The sequence below is a fragment of the Osmerus eperlanus genome, chromosome 1, assembly GCF_963692335.1.
Source record: "Osmerus eperlanus chromosome 1, fOsmEpe2.1, whole genome shotgun sequence".
Taxonomy (NCBI): Eukaryota; Metazoa; Chordata; class Actinopteri; order Osmeriformes; family Osmeridae; genus Osmerus; species Osmerus eperlanus.
In genome coordinates this window covers 22,832,139-22,850,689 of record NC_085018.1, presented here as the reverse complement: position 1 = coordinate 22,850,689, position 18,551 = coordinate 22,832,139, and the positions used below count along the sequence as shown (strand labels likewise).

At 47.5% G+C, this 18,551-nt stretch overlaps 3 protein-coding genes across 6 annotated transcripts; 1 reads left to right on the top strand and 2 right to left on the bottom strand.

Moving 5' to 3' along the window:
* Positions 1-240: 240 nt before the first annotated feature.
* nfs1 (NFS1 cysteine desulfurase) lies at positions 241-5,294 on the bottom strand. Of its 2 annotated transcripts, XR_009931469.1 has the most exons (14): positions 4,886-5,294; positions 4,618-4,694; positions 4,335-4,451; positions 4,144-4,227; positions 3,686-3,838; positions 3,445-3,538; positions 3,164-3,298; positions 2,823-2,980; positions 2,038-2,143; positions 1,809-1,890; positions 1,637-1,720; positions 1,231-1,320; positions 837-1,014; positions 241-721 (listed from the first exon to the last, which is right to left on the bottom strand). XR_009931469.1 is itself a non-coding variant. In XM_062470820.1 (13 exons), the coding sequence occupies exons 1-13, from the start codon at positions 4,986-4,988 to the stop codon at positions 951-953; spliced, it is 1,347 nt and encodes a 448-aa protein (XP_062326804.1). In that variant the 5' UTR covers positions 4,989-5,294; the 3' UTR covers positions 241-950. The 2 variants fall into 2 exon arrangements, 1 of the variants encoding a protein (XP_062326804.1); XM_062470820.1 differs by having other exon boundaries at positions 241-1,014.
* A 675-nt stretch (positions 5,295-5,969) lies between these two features.
* tomm34 (translocase of outer mitochondrial membrane 34) lies at positions 5,970-9,346 on the top strand. 2 transcript variants are annotated; one of them, XM_062470784.1, is made up of 9 exons: positions 5,970-6,135; positions 6,253-6,433; positions 6,672-6,841; positions 6,999-7,098; positions 7,238-7,390; positions 7,613-7,773; positions 7,868-8,015; positions 8,122-8,248; positions 8,620-9,346. In XM_062470784.1, exons 3-9 carry the CDS (start codon positions 6,712-6,714, stop codon positions 8,719-8,721), a joined length of 921 nt encoding a protein of 306 aa, XP_062326768.1. In that variant the 5' UTR covers positions 5,970-6,135; positions 6,253-6,433; positions 6,672-6,711; the 3' UTR covers positions 8,722-9,346. The 2 variants fall into 2 exon arrangements, with proteins under 2 accessions (XP_062326768.1, XP_062326759.1); XM_062470775.1 differs by having other exon boundaries at positions 5,971-6,135; positions 6,253-6,315.
* Positions 9,347-10,519: 1,173 nt separating this feature from the next.
* On the bottom strand, positions 10,520-16,183 carry ywhaba (tyrosine 3-monooxygenase/tryptophan 5-monooxygenase activation protein, beta polypeptide a). 2 transcript variants are annotated; one of them, XM_062470797.1, is made up of 6 exons: positions 16,036-16,183; positions 14,083-14,383; positions 13,124-13,247; positions 12,081-12,244; positions 11,885-11,980; positions 10,520-11,439 (listed from the first exon to the last, which is right to left on the bottom strand). In XM_062470797.1, the coding sequence occupies exons 2-6, from the start codon at positions 14,374-14,376 to the stop codon at positions 11,383-11,385; spliced, it is 735 nt and encodes a 244-aa protein (XP_062326781.1). In that variant the 5' UTR covers positions 14,377-14,383; positions 16,036-16,183; the 3' UTR covers positions 10,520-11,382. The 2 variants fall into 2 exon arrangements, with proteins under 2 accessions (XP_062326781.1, XP_062326791.1); XM_062470807.1 differs by lacking the exon at positions 16,036-16,183 and adding an exon at positions 15,710-15,816.
* Between the last annotated feature and the right edge of the window lie 2,368 nt (positions 16,184-18,551).

Sequence of the window (18,551 nt, the reverse complement as noted above, 5' to 3'; positions counted from 1 at the left end):
TTTTACATTGTGAAGGGGAGATGGAACCATATAATTCTGGGCAGGACCATCTAAAATCAGATTCCTAATGTCCCAGGATTTAGATATATTGTATCCTCAATATTTCAAAACATCTCTGAACACAGATATTACCTTATAATTCTAAGCACGTTTTCAATATAATTCTAAGCATATGTTCAATATAACATTTGCATTATCTTTAATTTAGTGACATACAAATTAATAAACATGAAACATTAATAAGCATGAAGCTATTTATTGGTAATAATGGAATCAGAAACAGTGCTTGGAGACGAAATGGGTTACATGTAACTATGCAGGTTTACATTTACTGGACACAAGCAAGTGTACATTATGTTGTCCTGTTTGCAATTAAAGTCCTGAAGGTAATAGGATAATTGGTAAACAAATACATCAGGTGTGAGAAGATGTCTTCAATTGGGTTGAACAGAGGAGCGTCCGTGTGAATATTATACCTGTCTTATTTACGGAGACAATTCCATCATGGCTGACAGAGGCTATAAATGAACAGTAAATAGATTTGTATCTGATTAACCTGGCAACTCTCACTCAATCACTTCCATACACACACGCACACACACACACACACACACACACACACACACACAACTGAGAAGACAGGCCCTATAGCCAAGCCAGAAAAATATATTCCACTCTCCACTTTACTTAAGAGCACATCATTTAAGTATCAATAAAACTTTGCTGAACGTGAAGGAACAAAAAACAACAACAATGTTGATAGAAAATGAAAATCCCCCCCCCCACAGCCTGGTGTGCTCTCACACCTGGGGGGTGAGGAGAGGGATTGAGGGGTTGGAATCTTGTGCGTGTTTCTTGACAGGAGGGCGTGTGTGTTAAGGAGCTCCTAAGGGAGATGGTCCTGGCCAACTAGATATGAGGAGGTTCTAGTAGGCTGCTGTCTAGAGGCTCTAGTGCTGGGTCCACTTGATGCTCTTTATGTCAATACCCTCCTGAACCATCTCCCACAGAGGGCTGAAGAAGGGAGAGGCACATTTGCAATGAATTAGTTCATCTGTACTTGTCAGGCTGGGCTGAGTTTCACAGTAGTTCCTCTAAATCTATACTGTAATCAATTTATGTATAGATTAATGTATAAAAAACATGAAGATTTACATATAGAATAGGTATGAAGGGATAGCTGATACAGAGATTGGAGGGATGGACAGTCAGTCGGTCTGTGTGTCTCACCTCATATCCCTGAGCCTTCTGACCTGCTGGATGCATTTGTCTGCTGTGTAGTCCACTTCCTCCTCTGTGCTAAAGCGACCAAGCCCAAACCTGCACAAACAAACACAAACCGTCACATGAGCACCACAGTTCTTCCTGCTCCTATGGATGTCTCACTGACACTGGTGTGTTTGTTTGTGTTGCGTGGCAGCCAGAGTGCGAATTACACAATGACAATCGGGGGGGTCAACTTCTTCTCCAGGGCGTAAAGTAATATTTACGATTACAGGCAAGAACGAATGTCGCCTCCCCCCCCCCCCCCCACCCAACCTGTTGTTTTTATTTATTTTGGGGGGGTCCAAGTCTTAATTAGAGGGGTCAACCCCCCCCAAGCCCCCCCGTAATTCGAACCCTGGTGGTAGCTTACCGGATGGAAGAGTGGGCTAGGTCCTCCTCTGTGCCAATGGCCCTCAGAACATAGGAAGGTTCTAGAGATGCAGAGGTGCAGGCACTGCAGAGGAACCACAGACACACACATCATCATGGGCTAGTACACAGACTGTGTGTTTGAGTGTGTGTGTGTGTGCATGCCGTTTTACCTCCCAGATGACAGAGCTATGTCTTTCAGGGCCATCAGAAGACTCTCTCCCTCCACGTAGGCAAATGACAGGTTAACACAGCCTGAGAGACAACCAACACACAGGGTCAGCTCATGACTCCAGTACTTGCAGCTCCATATTACATCGCTTTTTATTATTTTGTTTTACCTGGTGTGTGTATATAGTATATACTGTATGTGTGTGTGCCAATCTAGCGTATGTGCGTTACCTGGGTATCTGTGGTCAGGGTCTCCGTTCATCACCACATCTGGGATCTCGGACATAATTTTCTTGATTAGTCGGTTGGCCAGCATGGACACACGTCGGTGGTCGTACTAGGAGGGATAAAACACAGTCATGTAGGCTGTGGAACCCTGAGTTACTCTGCCTGGGAACTCAAGATATGGTTTACTTTCCCCCGTGTCAACAGGAGATATGAAAACAAACATTTGGAGCTTGAACTCAACATCCTGTCCTGCTTGACTCCCAAACACATGGAGTCTTCCACACAAATAACCAATGGACAGCCTACATGGTCACGAGTACACACGAGTACACTGTGGAAGAAATGGGGATTTCCAGTGTGCTTAAAGTATTCACTAATCAATAGAAATAGTCATTGGATACTAGTTAGTATGTTCTCATGTAAGCTTGCTATTAATAAGAGTAGATTGTGTCTATGTGTCAGACTGTTGTATCGTCATTACTGCCTGACTGTCAGTATCTATGTTTACATTCTTGTGCCCTATAAAAGATGGTCCTCCGGCCTTCAGAGCGGAGAGACATGATTGAGACCTAAGCCTGGTGTTGTGTTGTCATGTATTGTCAGAGGTCTGGTTTTCTCTCCCAATCTGCAGATTGATAATACTTATTAAAATCCAGAACTCAACTGAACTTAGTCACTCCGTTTATGAAGACGGACAAAACACTTTCTTCATCAACTGACAATCTGAATAAAGGCCGGAGACAAAAGTGGTGAGTTGTGGTGGTTTATGGGAAGGTTGTGGTCCTTACCTCCATCTCATGCTGGGAGATCTCACAGGCAGCACCCAGGCCAACAGCCAGAGGAGTGGGCACGGTTCCAGAGCGCAGCCCCCTCTCCTGACCCCCCCCACTCTGCAGCGGCTCCATCCTCACACGCGGACGCCTCCGCACGTACAGAGCTCCCACACCTGGTGTGGCACAACATTCGCACACAGTGTGGAGAGTGGGAACTGTCATTAACGAACAGCACAGAAGTTAAAATTGTCCTTATGAATAGGGCTTGGTGGACTAGTTGGGGTTGAAGCAGGGTGAGATAGCTACGAGTGGAGATGGGTGGTTAGCTTTGGGTTTGGGATGAGCCCGGTTTGCACCTTTGGGTCCATAGATCTTGTGTCCACTGATGGACATGAGGTCCACCTTCCAGTCAGAGACATTGATGGGGATCTTGCCAACGGCCTGCGCGGCGTCCGTGTGGAAGAACACATTCTTGGAGCGACAGATGTGACCTGGAGAGGATGTGGCCCACATGAGAGAAATGATCCAAGAATTTGATAGAATGTGCTTTCAAAAGAATTTGAACAAAAGGTGCATGTGACCCTGGCCAGGCACAGTAGAGTGAAGAAGGTTGCACGACTGTAGGGCGAGAACTCACCTATCTCCCGCACTGGCTGCATCACTCCAATCTCATTGTTGATAGTCATGACTGAAACCAGGCTGGTGTCTGGACGGATGCTCTCCTCCAGCAGCTACAGCACACAACAGCAGGCACATACATAAGCAACTCATACTGTGAACACAGACACAAACAGACAGTACAGTTACACTACCCACTCATGGTGTAAAACCGGGGCTGTAAAGGCCAGGGCTAGGGGCAAGAGTCAGTCAAACCTCACCTCAAGGTCAACCAGTCCGTTGGTCTTGACTGGGAGATAGGTGATGCTGAATCCCTCCGACTCCAGGACACGGCAAGAGTCTAGAACACACTTATGTTCCGTCTGAGTAGTGATCACATGCTTCTTCTTGGCTTTGTAGAAACGAGCCACGCCCTGGGAGCAAAGCATGATGGGAGAGAAAATAAACAACCATCCAGCAGCCTTTTCTTTTCCAGATCTTTCTAACTGGAACTGGTTTACAAAACCAGAGCAGAGAACAATAAGGTTATCAGCTGGTCACCGTCACCAAATCTGATCACATGGCAGGCAGCGTCTGCGTTAGCTTACCCTCCCCACTCTGCTCTAAGGCCTCATCCTTCTTACCTCTTCTTAGCCTGGAGAGAGCAAAGTTGGAACGGGGAGACAGGAAGATAGAAAGGGGGAGGAGGAGAGGAAGAGTAGGCAAGGAGGAGACCTACCTTGATTGACATGTTGTTTGACTCAGTGGCTCCACTGGTGAATATTATCTCTCTGGGATCTGCAGCAATCAGGTCTGCTACTTGCTACGAGGGAGATGACATCACACAACAGTTTAGCTCAAGCTATGCTAACAGGGCAAAGCTGATAACATGGGTTCAAAGATGGGATCTCCACTCAAGACTCTGCTCACCTTTCTGGCTTTCTCCATAGCACTCTCACTTTCCCACCCGTAAGCGTGTGTTCGGGAGTGAGGGTTGCCATAGTAGTTGACCTGGTAGGGAAGCATGGCGTCCAGAACTCTGGGGTCCTTTGAGAGGAAACAGAACCATAACTACTTAACAGACCCGCACATCTTTGCATCGCATTAGTTGCAATGCTAGGGTTACAAAACAGACAGATGAATACATGCTTCAAGGTCATTATTTAGATAGCTAACTAGCTAACGCTAGTTATGAGAGAAACTCATAGCCTACCATAGGTGTTGTGGCTTGGAAGTCCATGTAGAGTGGTCGAAGTTCATCCTTCTCCAACTCACGACTTTTAATGATCTCTACCAAAGAAAGAACAATGCTCAAAACTTTCCAAAACTATACAAAATAACTGTAATAGTGAATCTACTGTCAGCAATAAGTCATACAGTTTCTACATAATTAGGAAGGCAGCACCAGCTAAACATCGAGCTAACTGCGCCATCATGGGATTACAAGTTAGCTAGACTAGCTACCCATAAACATATCTTACCCCTCTCAGCAGAAGTGGCAGCACTCTGAGCATAGCTCATTCGGTGACTTACAAATCCTCGCAACGACCCAAGGAGCTTGGAGGTAACTGTGTTGCTCATCATCTTCAATTGATTTATTTTGGTTAGCTATCTTTAACCTGCTGAAATGCAGTGACGCGCACGCTGGATTCACACAGCGAGAAAAGTTAACGTTAGCCCAAGACCCAGAACACTGGATGTATATGGATAGATTTCCAATGTACCAACGTATCTATTTCTTAAAAGTGCAGTCTGCCTGGATCAGAGACAGTTAAATCCTTAGAAGTGTGAGCTTCAGCTAGACTGTGCAATGCCACAGCATGGTTTGTTATCGACTGGATCGTATCTGTCGTAACCGCCTGGTAAACGCTTATACAAGATGGGAGAAGGACACGCAGGGTTTCGCTAAACGCGGCTCAGTCGGTCATTTCATTGGTCCATTCTCAGTGTTTTGGTGAATTTAGGGGCGTAGTCTGAGCCACTTTTCCCGGAAGTTTATAATATAAACCAATTGGATTTCGATGTTACATTTACTGCGTGGTTCCACTCACACATATATATAAAGGGTATAAAAAGTCTTTATATATATCTATGGTGCTACTATTCTGGCGGCGTCAGACCAATTCGCAAATAAAACATGAGCTCGCAGTTTCGTCTTTTTCGCAGGATAAGCAAGGCAAGAAAGACTAGAAATGAGCGAAGTGTGTAGGGTTTATGTAACATAATGTCATTTAAGGGCCCATCCACACTATTTATGTGTGTGGTGTTTCCTACAGGATATGTCTACCATGCAACTGCAAACTGCTTCTTCATAATGACTTGAAAGGCAGAGTATTATTCATATTGTAAGGCATATTACACAACCTCCATATTCAATGATTGTTCTTGATACTATTTTACAGTTACACTTCCGAGGCGTATTAACCATAGGCAAAGGTCATAGCTGTTTTTGGATACATATAATACCGCATGACTATGACAGAGATAGATAGCTACTAGTCAATATATTATTAACAATTCGTTTTAAAGCTTTCAAAATGCGATGGATTTAAGGTGGACCGGAATTCAGCTGCGAACTGCAAATCGGAAACACCACTGCCCCAGCCGGGAAGAAGCGAAATTGAAAAGTGAAACACAACACCCTCTTCTGACTTCCTTCTGGCTGCTTGGAGAATTTGCTAGAGCCCGCCTGAGTCCGCTTCTGAACGTGCGTCTTGTCCAGGCAGTGAACGTAAGCCCGAGATGTTCCTAGGTGGTTATATAGAAAAAAAAACATTTACTAGCTAACAACGGACAAACCTTAACAGTAATATTTTCATAGACATTCTGCCCTGTTGTGATTGATTAGAGACAACTGATAGCTGTAACTGCAACTTGGCTGTTAACACCGTCCACACAGACACAGGAACCGGTAAGTATACGTGCTAGGCTAGTTAGCCTAGACCTAGCTAGCTCGCAGTAATTCTGTAGCCGGTTGACAAACGAAACGAAAAGGACAGCTGCAGCTAGCAAGCTACTTAGCCGGGCAGGTAACTTGCTAGCTCACTTCCAACACAATGCGTGTAACTGGCTAGATTATCTAGCTAGTTCTAGCTATACAACATTCTTGTAAACTGAATGATTAGATTGTGGTGAATTTTGGCAAAGGAACATGATTTTGCTTATCAACATGATTTCTAGCTACATTTTCTTGGTCCAGTCATGCTTATCCCGGCATTTTGGTCAGACGACATTTATCTAAATGATGGTGTGTCTTTTCAACCTCAGCAACTACAAAGACTCAACAAAAGCCTTAATCAAGCCGAGGATGCCTCAGAAGCGCCGTTCTCAATCGTGGACTGACCTGAAACAGGCAGGAAACGAATATTTTAAGACTGGCCAGTACGGGGAGGCTGCCGCCCTCTACAGCCAAGCCATAAAAGAGGTGGAGAAATCCGGTAAGAGAACCACACCTGTCGGGCAGGTGTCTGCGTGTAGAAATGACTAATCATATTCCATATTTTACATCATTTTGACATGAATGAGCTAACAATAGTTAAGGTATGAGTGTGAAGTGAGTATGGTGTCTAATTCAACTCCAACCATATCTTCTAGGGAAGAAGAATTCTGATGACCTGAGTATTCTGTATTCCAATCGTGCTGCCAGTTACCTGAAGGATGGTAACTGTGCCGACTGTGTGAAGGATTGTACAGTGTGAGTACTTCCTGCCTCTGTAGGCCCCCCTCCCTCCTAAGTCCTTCCTGTGTCTCCCTGCCTCCCTAGACTGGCTGCTTATCCTTACTCAGTGTAGGAGCCCAAATGTTAAGAGGTCCTAAACGCGTGCATGTTGCAGGTCCCTGGAACTGGTTCCTTTTGGCATTAAGCCACTGCTGAGGAGAGCCGCTGCTTACGAGGCTCTGGAGAGGTACAGGCTGGCCTACGTCGACTACAAGACTGCCCTGCTGGTTGACAACAACATCCCTGCGGCTGTTGATGGAACTAACAGGTATGTTGCATCATACTGATACAGTATGATCCATCAGTATGATGACATACAGACCTCCAGACCTGGGTCCACGTCCTACTGGTAGCAGAGGTGGTTTGGTACCACACTAACCCTGCCACCATGGAGGCTGATGGTAGAGATGAAGTCTATGATGATTAGGCGGATGGTGATGGTCATGAGGACGACGATGGTAGTAGTATTGACGATTGTGTGTCTGTCCAGGATGACCAAGGTTCTGACAGAGGTGGATGGCCCGTCATGGAGAGAGAAGCTGCCTCCCCTCCCCACGGTCCCTCTGGCAGTCAGAGAACGACAAGCCCAGGCCTCCAGCCCTGTAGCTGCAGCGGCGCAGCAGAATGGCACCAGAGCCACCAGCAAACCAGGTGGGCTCCCCCCCCCCCCCCCCCCCCCCCACTCCAGCCTGACAATACCTCTCCTGTCAGCCCCCTGTGATAATGCGTCTCTTGTCCCCCTCAGCCCCGAGCCAGGAGGCTGTGAAGAAGGCTCTGGCTCTGAAGGAGGAGGGCAATGCCTTTGTGAAGAAGGGAGAGCACAAGAAAGCCATCGAGAAATACACCCAGAGCCTGAAACACAATCCTACCGAGATCACCACCTACACCAACAGGTAGGAGCTGAGAGAGACCCGCCAAGTTCCCCACTGCGTCGTTGTCTGAGTGACGCCTCACCTCACGGCTTCTCCCTGGTGTGTGTGTGTGTGTTCCTCCCCTCAGGGCACTGTGCTACATCTCAGTGAAGCAGTATAAAGAGGCGGTGAGGGACTGTGACGAGGCCCTTGGTCTGGACAGCAGCAACATTAAGGCTCTGTACAGGAGGGCGCAAGCTTACAAGGAGCTCAAGGTAAGAGCTGTGACGCTATGAACATGCGTTCAGTTTGATTAGCAAGTTTGTTGTGCTTTCTCTGCCATAGACGTAGGTGAAGAAAGGGGGGGGGTTAGTAATTGATGTGTATGGTCGGTTGAGAAGCCTTAGACTTCAGACCACTTGGTCCACGTAGAGCATCTGTTGGAAAACTGCAGGATCATTTATATAAGGACTGCATACGTATCGAAATGAGTTTATGCAGACACAAAACAACCCATTTCTGATAGGTGTTTTCTATTTTCGCACGGCTCCATATCTTAAATGCTGAAGTGATATTAGGGTTCCGAGTGAGTTCAAAATATATACTTGTTTTAGTTTCGATGTGTGATCATCTGTGGCCCCTCCAGGAACACCAATCGTGTGTGGGAGACCTGAGCAGCCTTCTGAGAGTGGAACCACAGAACACAGCCGCTCTCAACCTGCTCCAGGAAGTTCAAAAGAGGAAGTGATCACGTGACCGGCACCTGGGGTTTTGGGGCCTGTCTCAATATTGTGCAGAGGCTTCTTCTCCTTCCCTCTTGTTTTTCCTGTCCTCTTAAAGAAGCCGGTGTAGAGTGTTGGGGTGGGTCCCAGGGTGTCTAAGCCTGAAGTGCCTGTGTGTGTGTATGGAGGGAGGGGGGGGGGTCTCCTGTGGACTGCCCTCCTTCTGTGCATCCTGCTCCACATAGACTGAGGCAGCAGGCCACCGTCAACCTCCTGCTTATTTAAACACGTACCGTATATTCATGTATTTGGTTCTTCTTACACACACCAGGACTGGGGTTGGCTAACATGAGTCAAGGGGGGGGGGGGAAACACCCATCCGAGAAATATTTCCTTTTCGTGTTATTTTATTATGCGTGAACCTTTTTTCTCTGGGGCGGGAAGGGGGGGTCTGATGGGGTGAAGTGAAAGAGCATCCCCAGGCCTTGTCCAACCACCGTGTGACCCTCAACTGCATGAGAGCCCTGCCAGTGTGCACAGGACTGGGAATCTGTAACGAATCTCAGCTTGAACCAGAGGATGTAGAATTGATATGTCGTTTTCTAGAACATGTGACATGTCTATGATCAATAAAATGTCTTCTTCATTGTTCGTGTTATTGATATCATTATTATTTATGATTTGAAACAGTGTATCTGCCAGACAAGCTAATACCAGTGGATCAAAAAAACAGAACAGGAAAATTTGGAACTGATAAAACTTTTATTTCACTTTAAATTGTCTTTTACACTTTCCTGATTATAACATGTAAGGTGAAACTAGAACTGTTTTTAAAAGACATACACAAATCTAATATTACGTCAATAACCTGGGAAGGTTGTATTTTTTTGTCATTTTATAATTTTATTTTAAGCTAGTCTAAATTTTCACAACCACGTGCGCGCTAAGCAAGAAAACCGTCACAGAAGCAAGCTTTAGGCAGAATACTGGTCAGTAAAAACAAAGCAATTGGAGATACCAGATATACAGACAGGCTCGGTTCCACATTCACTACTGCATTTGTATTTTTTTTATCAAGCGTAGAATAACCGGCATTTGTTCAGCTAAAAGAGAGGGAGGGGATGTATTTAGTTTTCTTCAGTGCATGAAACATTGTCCTCAGCAGAGCGGGACTGAGACACATGGGTTCTACACCTAGCAGGAATGTGATGGCCCTGGCAGGGTATTGTGACACTGAGTGGCTCCAGCTAGCTAGCTAACCGTGTGGCCAGCCCTGCCCTGCCCCAGACCTCACTAGCAGATGATGTCCTCTGACTGGTCTGACAGCCTGCCTCCTCCACCACCTCACGCTGGACCCCCTTCCTGTCACCTCCAGCTACCCAGGAGGGGCCCGCTGTGCTGGCCTCGGGAGGGGCTACTGCATGCACCCAGGAGGAGATGCACCCAGGAGGAGATGCACCCAGGAGGAGATGCACCCAGGACAGTCAGCATCAGGCCTTCAAGATAAGCTTGAAAAACCAACATCTACAAACACAAACAAGAAGTTTAACGTAACGGCTTTAAGGTGTTTTACTTTGCAAGCAGGTTAACAACATTAACTATTTAAAGATTGTTTTTGTTTTTAAAGACAGATTTACAATTACCTCTAAAAATGTTTACAATTTTACAGTTTTGGAAACCAAAAAAAAGTGTGAGTCATTGTTACATAAAGCAATAAAAAGGGATAGCAGGTTAACATTAAAGACCAAGCTGGGCTCACAATGCTGATGGAGGAGGTCTGGACCTAGGAGCACACACCTGCTTGGTCTGTAAAGGTCTAGAATCTTCTTACTGCTATTAAAACTTCCTGTGGAATGTGTTTTTTTTTTTTCGTTTTTCTTTTAAAAGTTTATTTCAGTCTTTCGTTTTTTAAATTCAGACCCTGGACAGTTAAGAAAGGGGTTAACCTTGAGGGTCACCTTTCTTCATTTAACCTCGATGCAGAAAGCAGCACGACGCAGGAAGGAGCAGCAGAGCAGTGTGTTTGCATTTGTCAGTGTCACAATACAGCCTTGTATTACCATTCTGTATGATCTCACAGCAGGACCGCACTGCCACTACAACCAAACAGTCCTCCATTTTCTTTTAACGACCAGATTGTTTTATTTTTCCGTGATAATGTGGAGAAAAACTAAGCATCACAGTGTTGGTTGAAAATAAAGGTACAGTTTAATAACCTTTTATGAATAAAACCAGCCAGGGCCAGTACACTAAGAAAGCAAAAAAGAGGGCTTCTATTAATGCAAACTCGCTAGGTGAGAGAACATATATCTTTTGAAATGGCGGGAAGGGGAGGGAAAGGTGTAGAGGGAAGGGTGGAGGTGGATAAAGGAGGGAGGCGGAGGGATTGGTCTCAACTAGTCAACCCGGGGGAGGAGGGCAAGTTGTCTGGTTTAAATGCTCCCTATGGTGACTGGTCCTGTGAGCCTCCGGGTCTGTCAGTCTGCTGGGACAGGTACAATTTCTGCTGCAGGTCATACAGAAGGGCAGGGGGGCTGAGCGGAGCAGGGTTATGGGCTGTATATGTGTACGAGAGGAGGAAGAGAGAGAGAAACCAGAGAAGAAGAAAGATGTGTGGGGGGGGGGGGGGAGTTGGGGAGGGGGGGATGGGGGGATGGGGGGTGGATTAACAGTGAAGTGCAACGCCTTTAGTTCTCTCCTTCGCCTGCATCCGCCTCGTCACCCTGGTTTTCTGATGTCCACAGCTGTGCGGGGAGAGGGGGGGAGAGAAGACACATTAGAGGCTTCACACACCTGAGGCATACAATCCTGCTGGTCATCATCAAGCGGACTCAGGTGGCTGAGCGATGAGGGAATCGGGCTAGTAACCAGAAGGTTGCTGGTTCGATCCCCGGCTCTGTCAAATGACGTTGTGTCCTTGGGCAAGGCACTTCACCCTACTTGCCTCGGGGGGAATGTCCCTGTACTTACTGTAAGTCGCTCTGAATAAGAGTGTCTGCTAAATGACTAAATGTAAATGTAAGAGAACACCTCAGCAGAGGAGCTGATGTCGTGCAGCAGTGTGGTAGTGTACAACCATGGGCTGGACTGTAGTATGGCTGCAGTAGTGCCATGTGTAGTGCAGTAGAGACTGTGCCCGAGGGCAGGGGTATCGTTTGTGTGTGTGTGTGTGTGTGAGGTCAGACTCACAGTCAGGTTGTCCCTTAGTAGCTGCATGATCAGGGTGCTGTCTTTGTAGGAGTCCTCGTTCAAGGTGTCAAGCTCTGCAATCGCCTCGTCGAAAGCCTGGATGAGGGGGAGGAGAGAGGGAGTGCTTGTATTTATGTGTGAAAGAAGAATTATGAGTAATTAAGAGAGGAGAGTATGTGTGTGTGTATTTACGTACAGCCTTGGCGAGAGTGCAGGCCTGGTCGGGGGAGTTGAGGATCTCGTAGTAGAAGACAGAAAAGTTGAGAGCCAGGCCCAGCCTGATTGGGTGTGTGGGCTGCATGTCCTTCTTACTGATGTCAAACGCCTCCTGATAGGCCTGCTGGGAGTTCTCCACTGTGGCTGCAAACCAATCACAACACAGGGAGCTATGAACACCAGCCACAAATGAGCTCCATTCAAGGGAACAAGGTTAAAGGACCAACGAGAAGCAGTTGACAAAGCCCAGCCCAGCTAAAGGGGGGGGCTGGTAGTGTGATAGTCAGCGAGAGCCCTGAATGCCTTCACAGCCCAGCTACAGTAGGAACAGTGAGGGAGCATCATGTGAGCATCAGATGCTGCTGTGATGATGATGATACTATGCATAGCTCTATCCTTACAGCACAGAGCAGAACCTTCCAGCGGATGTCCTCATCAACTCCCTGACTATGTTTTTGGGTGTTGTGACATGGGCACGGCTGGTAGTCAAGAGCCCCATGGAAACGGGGTTGAGTTTCCTCATTTTCGACTTTAGACTCACTGATCTAACTAAAAGAGGGCGCACAAGGACGATGCAGTCTTAATTTTGGAATACTGATTTGCTAAGCGTATCTGCCAAAGTGGCACGTAGCCCTACGACCAAAGCATTTCTATGCATCTTTGCCAAAATGTTTAAGTATTCATAACAAGTAAAGTGACTAGATGAACAACTACAGACACATTTTAGGAGACACCTTGAGCATTTTAATGCTAGTGGAAAATGATTTGTCTTACAGCTAGTGAACTGAAAAGTCAATTTCCACCCTTGGCTGCATATCGCACCCTCACCCACCCCTGACGAGCAGACCCAGATATGACCTGCAGCACTAGGGGGTGGCTATAAGGAAAACTAGGAGCGGGGAGGGAGAAAGACAGGATGTGAGAGGAGAAGAAAAAAAAAGGGGAGGGTGTAGGAGAGAGGAAGAGAAGGGGGAGGGAGGGAGGAAGAGAGGGCGAAGAGAAGGGAAAAGAGCCCGAGCTTACCTTGCTTGGACTCTCCGGAGGCGACTTCAGACAGGTATCTGTAGTAGTCTCCCTTCATCTTGAGGTAGAACACCCGGCTCTCTGGATGGGACGCGTTGGCGATGAGGAAGTTGTCAAGCAGGCGCTGGGGATAGAGGGAGACTGTCAGCGCTGCTGAGCTGACGCCCTGGCCCAGAGGGAGACCAGGGGCTGCAGGGGAACAGCTCTGTGCTAAAACGTCCAGGCTTCATCTGCTACTGTCCCCCCCTTTACATGTCCCTGCCCGCACCTGCAACTGTGCGTACCACCCTATTTGCCCCTGTAACTCACCCAACCCCTTCTACCCACCCCTCCTTCTCACCTGATCTCCCCACCGCCCTACTCACCAGCCCTCCGCCCCGGGCCCTACTCACCAGCCCTCCGCCCCGGGCCCTACTCACCAGCCCTCCGCCCCGGGCCCTACTCACCAGCCCTCCGCCCCAGGCCCTACTCACCAGCCCTCCGCCCCGGGCCCTACTCACCAGCCCTCCGCCCCGGGCCCTACTCACCAGCCCTCCGCCCCGGGCCCTACTCACCAGCCCTCCGCCCCGGGCCCTACTCACCAGCCCTCCGCCCCGGGCCCTACTCACCAGCCCTCCACCCCAGGCCCTACTCACCAGCCCTCCGCCCCGGGCCCTACTCACCAGCCCTCCGCCCCGGGCCCTACTCACCAGCCCTCCGCCCCAGGCCCTACTCACCAGCCCTCCGCCCCAGGCCCTACTCACCAGCCCTCCACCCCGGGCCCTACTCACCAGCCCTCCGCCCCAGGCCCTACTCACCAGCCCTCCGCCCCAGGCCCTACTCACCAGCCCTCCACCCCGGGCCCTACTCACCAGCCCTCCGCCCCAGGCCCTACTCACCAGCCCTCCGCCCCGGGCCCTACTCACCAGCCCTCCGCCCCGGGCCCTACTCACCAGCCCTCCGCCCCGGGCCCTACTCACCAGCACGTCGTTGCAGATGTCCTGCAGCTCCTTCTCAATCTTCTGACGGTACTCGCGGGCCATCTGCAGCTTCTTGTCGTTGCCGTCGGACTTCTGCTCGATGCTGGAGATGACTCGCCAGGAGGAGCGTCGAGCCCCCACCACGTTCTTGTAGGCCACCGACAGCAGGTTGCGCTCCTCGTTGGACAGCTCCATGCCCTGCTCCGTCACGGCCTTCATGTCCGCCGCCATGTCGTCGTAGCGCTCCGCCTGCTCAGCCAGCTTAGCCTTCTGGACCAGGTCGTTCTTATCCATCTCGAGGCTGGGGGGTATAGCTAACATTACAACTGAGAAGATTCCGATTCCCTTCTGCCCTCTCTCATGCACTACTTCTTCCTTCAATGGAGGGAGATAGGTGGGGTAAGCAGAACCTATGGGTTCTCCTCCCAAATCAAAGGACAATCGATATGGAGCACTTGAGGGTTCTCAAAACCCTAGTAGTGGTGGTAGCTTGCTTGTGATGCTTAACTTCAAGGCAGTACTCAAGTAATCCATGGATGTCACATCACCGTACAGTAATCATATTCACAACACTTTCATGAAAAATTTGCAGCTAGGCATATATTCAGTGAGGTCAAAGCATGTTTTCATAAAACTGGTCCGCAAAAAACGAATCTTAAAACAATGTATTAAACTGGAAAGTGAGTGACAACGCCCCAAGACAATTTAGTTGGGAGCTAGACTAAATATTAGGTCACTATTAATGTTTACGAAGCCATGCTGTCTTATGGCAATACGTGTTGTGGTATATAATAGCTTGCTCAAACATGTTTGCAATGTATGGCGCTTGAGGTTAGGGTATCTTGCTAGCGAAGCATCGTTAACTTCATCATACATACTGTTAGTCTGCGACAGAATTTAAATAAATATCGTGGTTGATCGGTCATTTGGTCCCATTTTAAATCGCGCAAATCATGTTTAAGGCCGAGATAAAGTCAAAAATAAAGGACAGTAAAGCAGTATTATTGGCAGAGCTCGAGTCAATAGAGCGGGCGCTAACGTGTTAGCTAGCTGGCTAACTTGGCTATTTAGCCTGACAGCTAATATGACCGGATCGAATCCTTCAACGCTACATTTAATTCAGCTAGCTAGGTAGCCTGCTTACTTGGTTAACATTACCACTCTCAGCGAAGCTAGCCAGTGGTTGCTAGTAGTTGACTAAAGATCAAATTACTGCAGCACTGCGCTTCTTTATCAGCGGGCAGCGTCGCTAACGCGCGCTAGCATGCTAGATTCCAGGCCATTGAAGATATAGGTACTTGGCTAGCTACGCCCTCTCTGTCGCATTCCCTTGCGGAATTTTAAGATGGAGAGATACCGTTAGTTAGGATAGCAGGCTAGCTGGTTCCGTTAGCCGCATAAATAGTGCGGTTTCATTTAAAACAACCTACACATAATTTAAACACATGCATAGGAATTCAGTAAGATACACATTATCGATGAAGAATCACAAAGACAAGTTCGAAATACCCGGTGAGAATAAGGAACCGAGTATTAGCATGTACAGCTAGATTGAGCAGTGGAGGCTAACATATCTGGATTTTCACGACGACCCAAGCAGGCACTGTCTGAAGCAGAGATTGTTCACCTGTCAAAATGGCCAAACCGACGGGTACCCCACTGTCTACTGCTAATATAGCCTGGCTACTGTGTGCAGTAAACGGGTTGGCGTTAGTCTACCAATAAAATATACCTCATCTGATTAATAAGAATTATCTAGACAACAGCTCGTGAGCTCTAGCTCGCTATTCAATCACACGTCTCGGCCTAAGTCCTTGTACCCAGCCCCAAACCACAATAGGCACCTTCCGTTATAGGCAGGGAATAGGGCCACCATTCAGTTGTTGCTAGCCCGAAAAGAACTGTCTTGACAAGGGGGTAACACTATTATCGACCTTATGCATATTAACTCACATTTTGAATGTATTTAGAAGCCTGCTTTTTTCTTTGAACGATGGGAGTATCAAGCTGTCCTCCGTTCGCTGCTCGGGATATTCAGGGCAGTACCACTTCCGCCTAGTCTGACACTTCCGCTTCCTCTAAACCCCACCCCTCCCCCCGCCAGTATCTATGACAACCGTACTCCGGGGTTTCTGAAGCATTTTACAGGGACTTTGACGTCAGGAGGACCATGGCAACCACTATAGAATGACGTAAGTGAGCGCCGCCATAGTTACTGTTTCCCATAGGCTGTTGTGCTGACAGATCTCTGTAAGTTCACAATACAAAGCAGTGACACATTTGTGGCATGCAACTCAAATACTCCCATACTTAACCTGTCCCTTAAGATGACATTCTGAGCTGTGTTTAGTAAACACCCTTGATTTATCGAGAGGGGAAAGTCAGTGTGAAAGAGATGAAAGACAGAGGAAGAGAGAGAGGTGTGAGTGTGTGTGTGCGTGTGTGCGTGTGTGTGTGTGTGTGTGTGTGTGTGTGTGTGTGAGGGGAGGTGGGGGTGGGGGTGGGGGTGGATAGAAGGGAAAGAGAGAAGGAGGGTCAGGGAGCTGCCGTCTCACCTCAAACTTATTGACACAACTGGCCACCCAGGTGTGTTTAACTAAGGTGTACACCAAGCCTACCAAACAGCTACCCCCACCAGACACACTCACACACACACACAACATTCTCAGCTCATTGTGGCATGGGGCCCTTGCAGTCACATCCTGCACCTCTGGTTCTTCTAGTCAGCTATGAAAACCAGGCCAATGTGTGATGGCATGCTGTGATTAACACATAACACCACCTCATAGCTGTGAGAATATGTGGAATGTCAAGTTCACTCATTTTCGTTTCGGTAGCTATAAGTTACGTGGCCTTTAATTTCATGAAAATAAGTTAGCAAAGTGTAATTGTCTATGTGATTAATGTCACTGGGGTTTGTACATTGTAAACTCTTTCAGCGTGTTGTCTCTGATGTAAAAACACATCTACAGTTTTTCAACTTTAACTACTTAACTTGAGACCGTCCATCTTCACAGTGCCAAGCTAAACTAAACTAAGGGTCTCTGTGCCCCGATTATTATTGCTACAAGATCATGATTGTGAGTTACGCTAAGAAAATACCAGCAGATGGCACTGTAGGCACAAAAGTGAGTCACAGGGCATGTTGGCTAGATGTAAAATGTAACATTTTAAAGGGAAAAGGGGGTTTATCCTGGGCATGACTGGGTTAGTGTTTGTCTACATAAAAAGCTGTGCTGTTGTATATATTTTTCTATTGCATTTGAGTACAACATCTTATCTGTAGCCTCTGGATGAGACTTCAGTGTAAGCGGGCAGATCCAGCAGAGGGCGTCAGGGTTTGGGTTTTTCAAGGTCCTTGGTAAAACATGACCCAGAATATTTCTATTTCTATCCCCTTCACTAGGGACTGAAGCACCGGTAGATCTGGGCTAGCAAAGCTCCACTACTGGACTCATCTAGCTGGTCTGCTGCTGTCTGGAGTTGACCCCCCTCTCCCCACCCCTCCCCCCTCCCACCCCCTCAAACTATATGTAATGATAAGGTACATCAGTGTAACATGTGATGTCACCACAGCAGACTTAGTTATTACCATCACCAAGGTAACGACTGGAAAATAACTATGTCAACAGAAACTCTGAAAGGGATGTTGTTGCCATTGGAGACCAGACCAAAGCATGAGAATGAGAATGTTTAACATTTCAGAGAAGGATGGTTATCTCCAGGTGTGTGCCCCCTCAGTGGAGGGGGATTGATGTTTGAACAGACAGATGCTGTACTGCAGCATCAGTCAGTCAATCAGTCAGTCAGTCACAAAGACCCAGCACTGAAAGTCAGTTAGCACCCTCAGCTTAAGACTAGTTATTTGGTACTTGTACCATTCTCTGTATGTTTTGGTATGATATGAATTAGAATGGTAGAATAACTTTACCTTTTTCATGAACCAAATAGTTTAAGTATTCTAGTCCTGCATTATCTAGGACACACACACACACACATCTCGGTCTCATTATTTTGGTCCCAAAGGAGGATATAGATGGAAGGAGAGCAGTTATGAATGTTGTCATTAACTTCTCAAACTGACAGACATCTCTACAGCCAAGAAAGGGAGGAAAAGGAGAGGGGACTAGGAGAAGAAAGCAAAGGAGAGGAGCTGAGAAGGAAGAAGAGGGGAAAGGAGAACCCCCCTCCCCGCCCCCCGTACCAGTGACATCATTACCAGGTATTATTATACCAGGGATATTTAAAGAGATGGGGGCTGCTTGTGCATAATGCAGGAATCTATATTACCTCCTATTTATACACCTGTCAGTAGTGAATGATGATTTTAGAGTTATTGTAGGTTCCATTAATGTGACCTTGAAGTGTACATGGAAGACGCATAGCCCACGATGATTCCCCTGTTGAAGCTGGTGGTTCAACTCCCCACAACCTAGCTAAACAAAGCCATCCATTTCTCTGTCTGCAGC

Excerpts from the sequence above, each read along its gene's own strand:
- nfs1 (XM_062470820.1), bottom strand. The coding sequence starts at position 4,988 with ATGATGAGCAACACAGTTACCTCCAAGCTCCTTGGGTCGTTGCGAGGA. Across the intron at positions 2,981-3,163 it reads CAAGATCTATGGACCCAAAG|GTGTGGGAGCTCTGTACGTG; the intron begins GTGCAAACCGGG and ends GTGCCACACCAG. Across the intron at positions 2,144-2,822 it reads TCTCCCAGCATGAGATGGAG|TACGACCACCGACGTGTGTC; the intron begins GTAAGGACCACA and ends TATCCCTCCTAG.
- tomm34 (XM_062470784.1), top strand. The coding sequence starts at position 6,712 with ATGCCTCAGAAGCGCCGTTCTCAATCGTGGACTGACCTGAAACAGGCA. Across the intron at positions 6,842-6,998 it reads AAAAGAGGTGGAGAAATCCG|GGAAGAAGAATTCTGATGAC; the intron begins GTAAGAGAACCA and ends CATATCTTCTAG. Across the intron at positions 7,391-7,612 it reads GCTGTTGATGGAACTAACAG|GATGACCAAGGTTCTGACAG; the intron begins GTATGTTGCATC and ends GTGTCTGTCCAG.
- ywhaba (XM_062470797.1), bottom strand. The coding sequence starts at position 14,376 with ATGGATAAGAACGACCTGGTCCAGAAGGCTAAGCTGGCTGAGCAGGCG. Across the intron at positions 13,248-14,082 it reads ACATCTGCAACGACGTGCTG|CGCCTGCTTGACAACTTCCT; the intron begins GTGAGTAGGGCC and ends CTCTATCCCCAG. Across the intron at positions 12,245-13,123 it reads CTCCGGAGAGTCCAAGCAAG|CCACAGTGGAGAACTCCCAG; the intron begins GTAAGCTCGGGC and ends ATTGGTTTGCAG.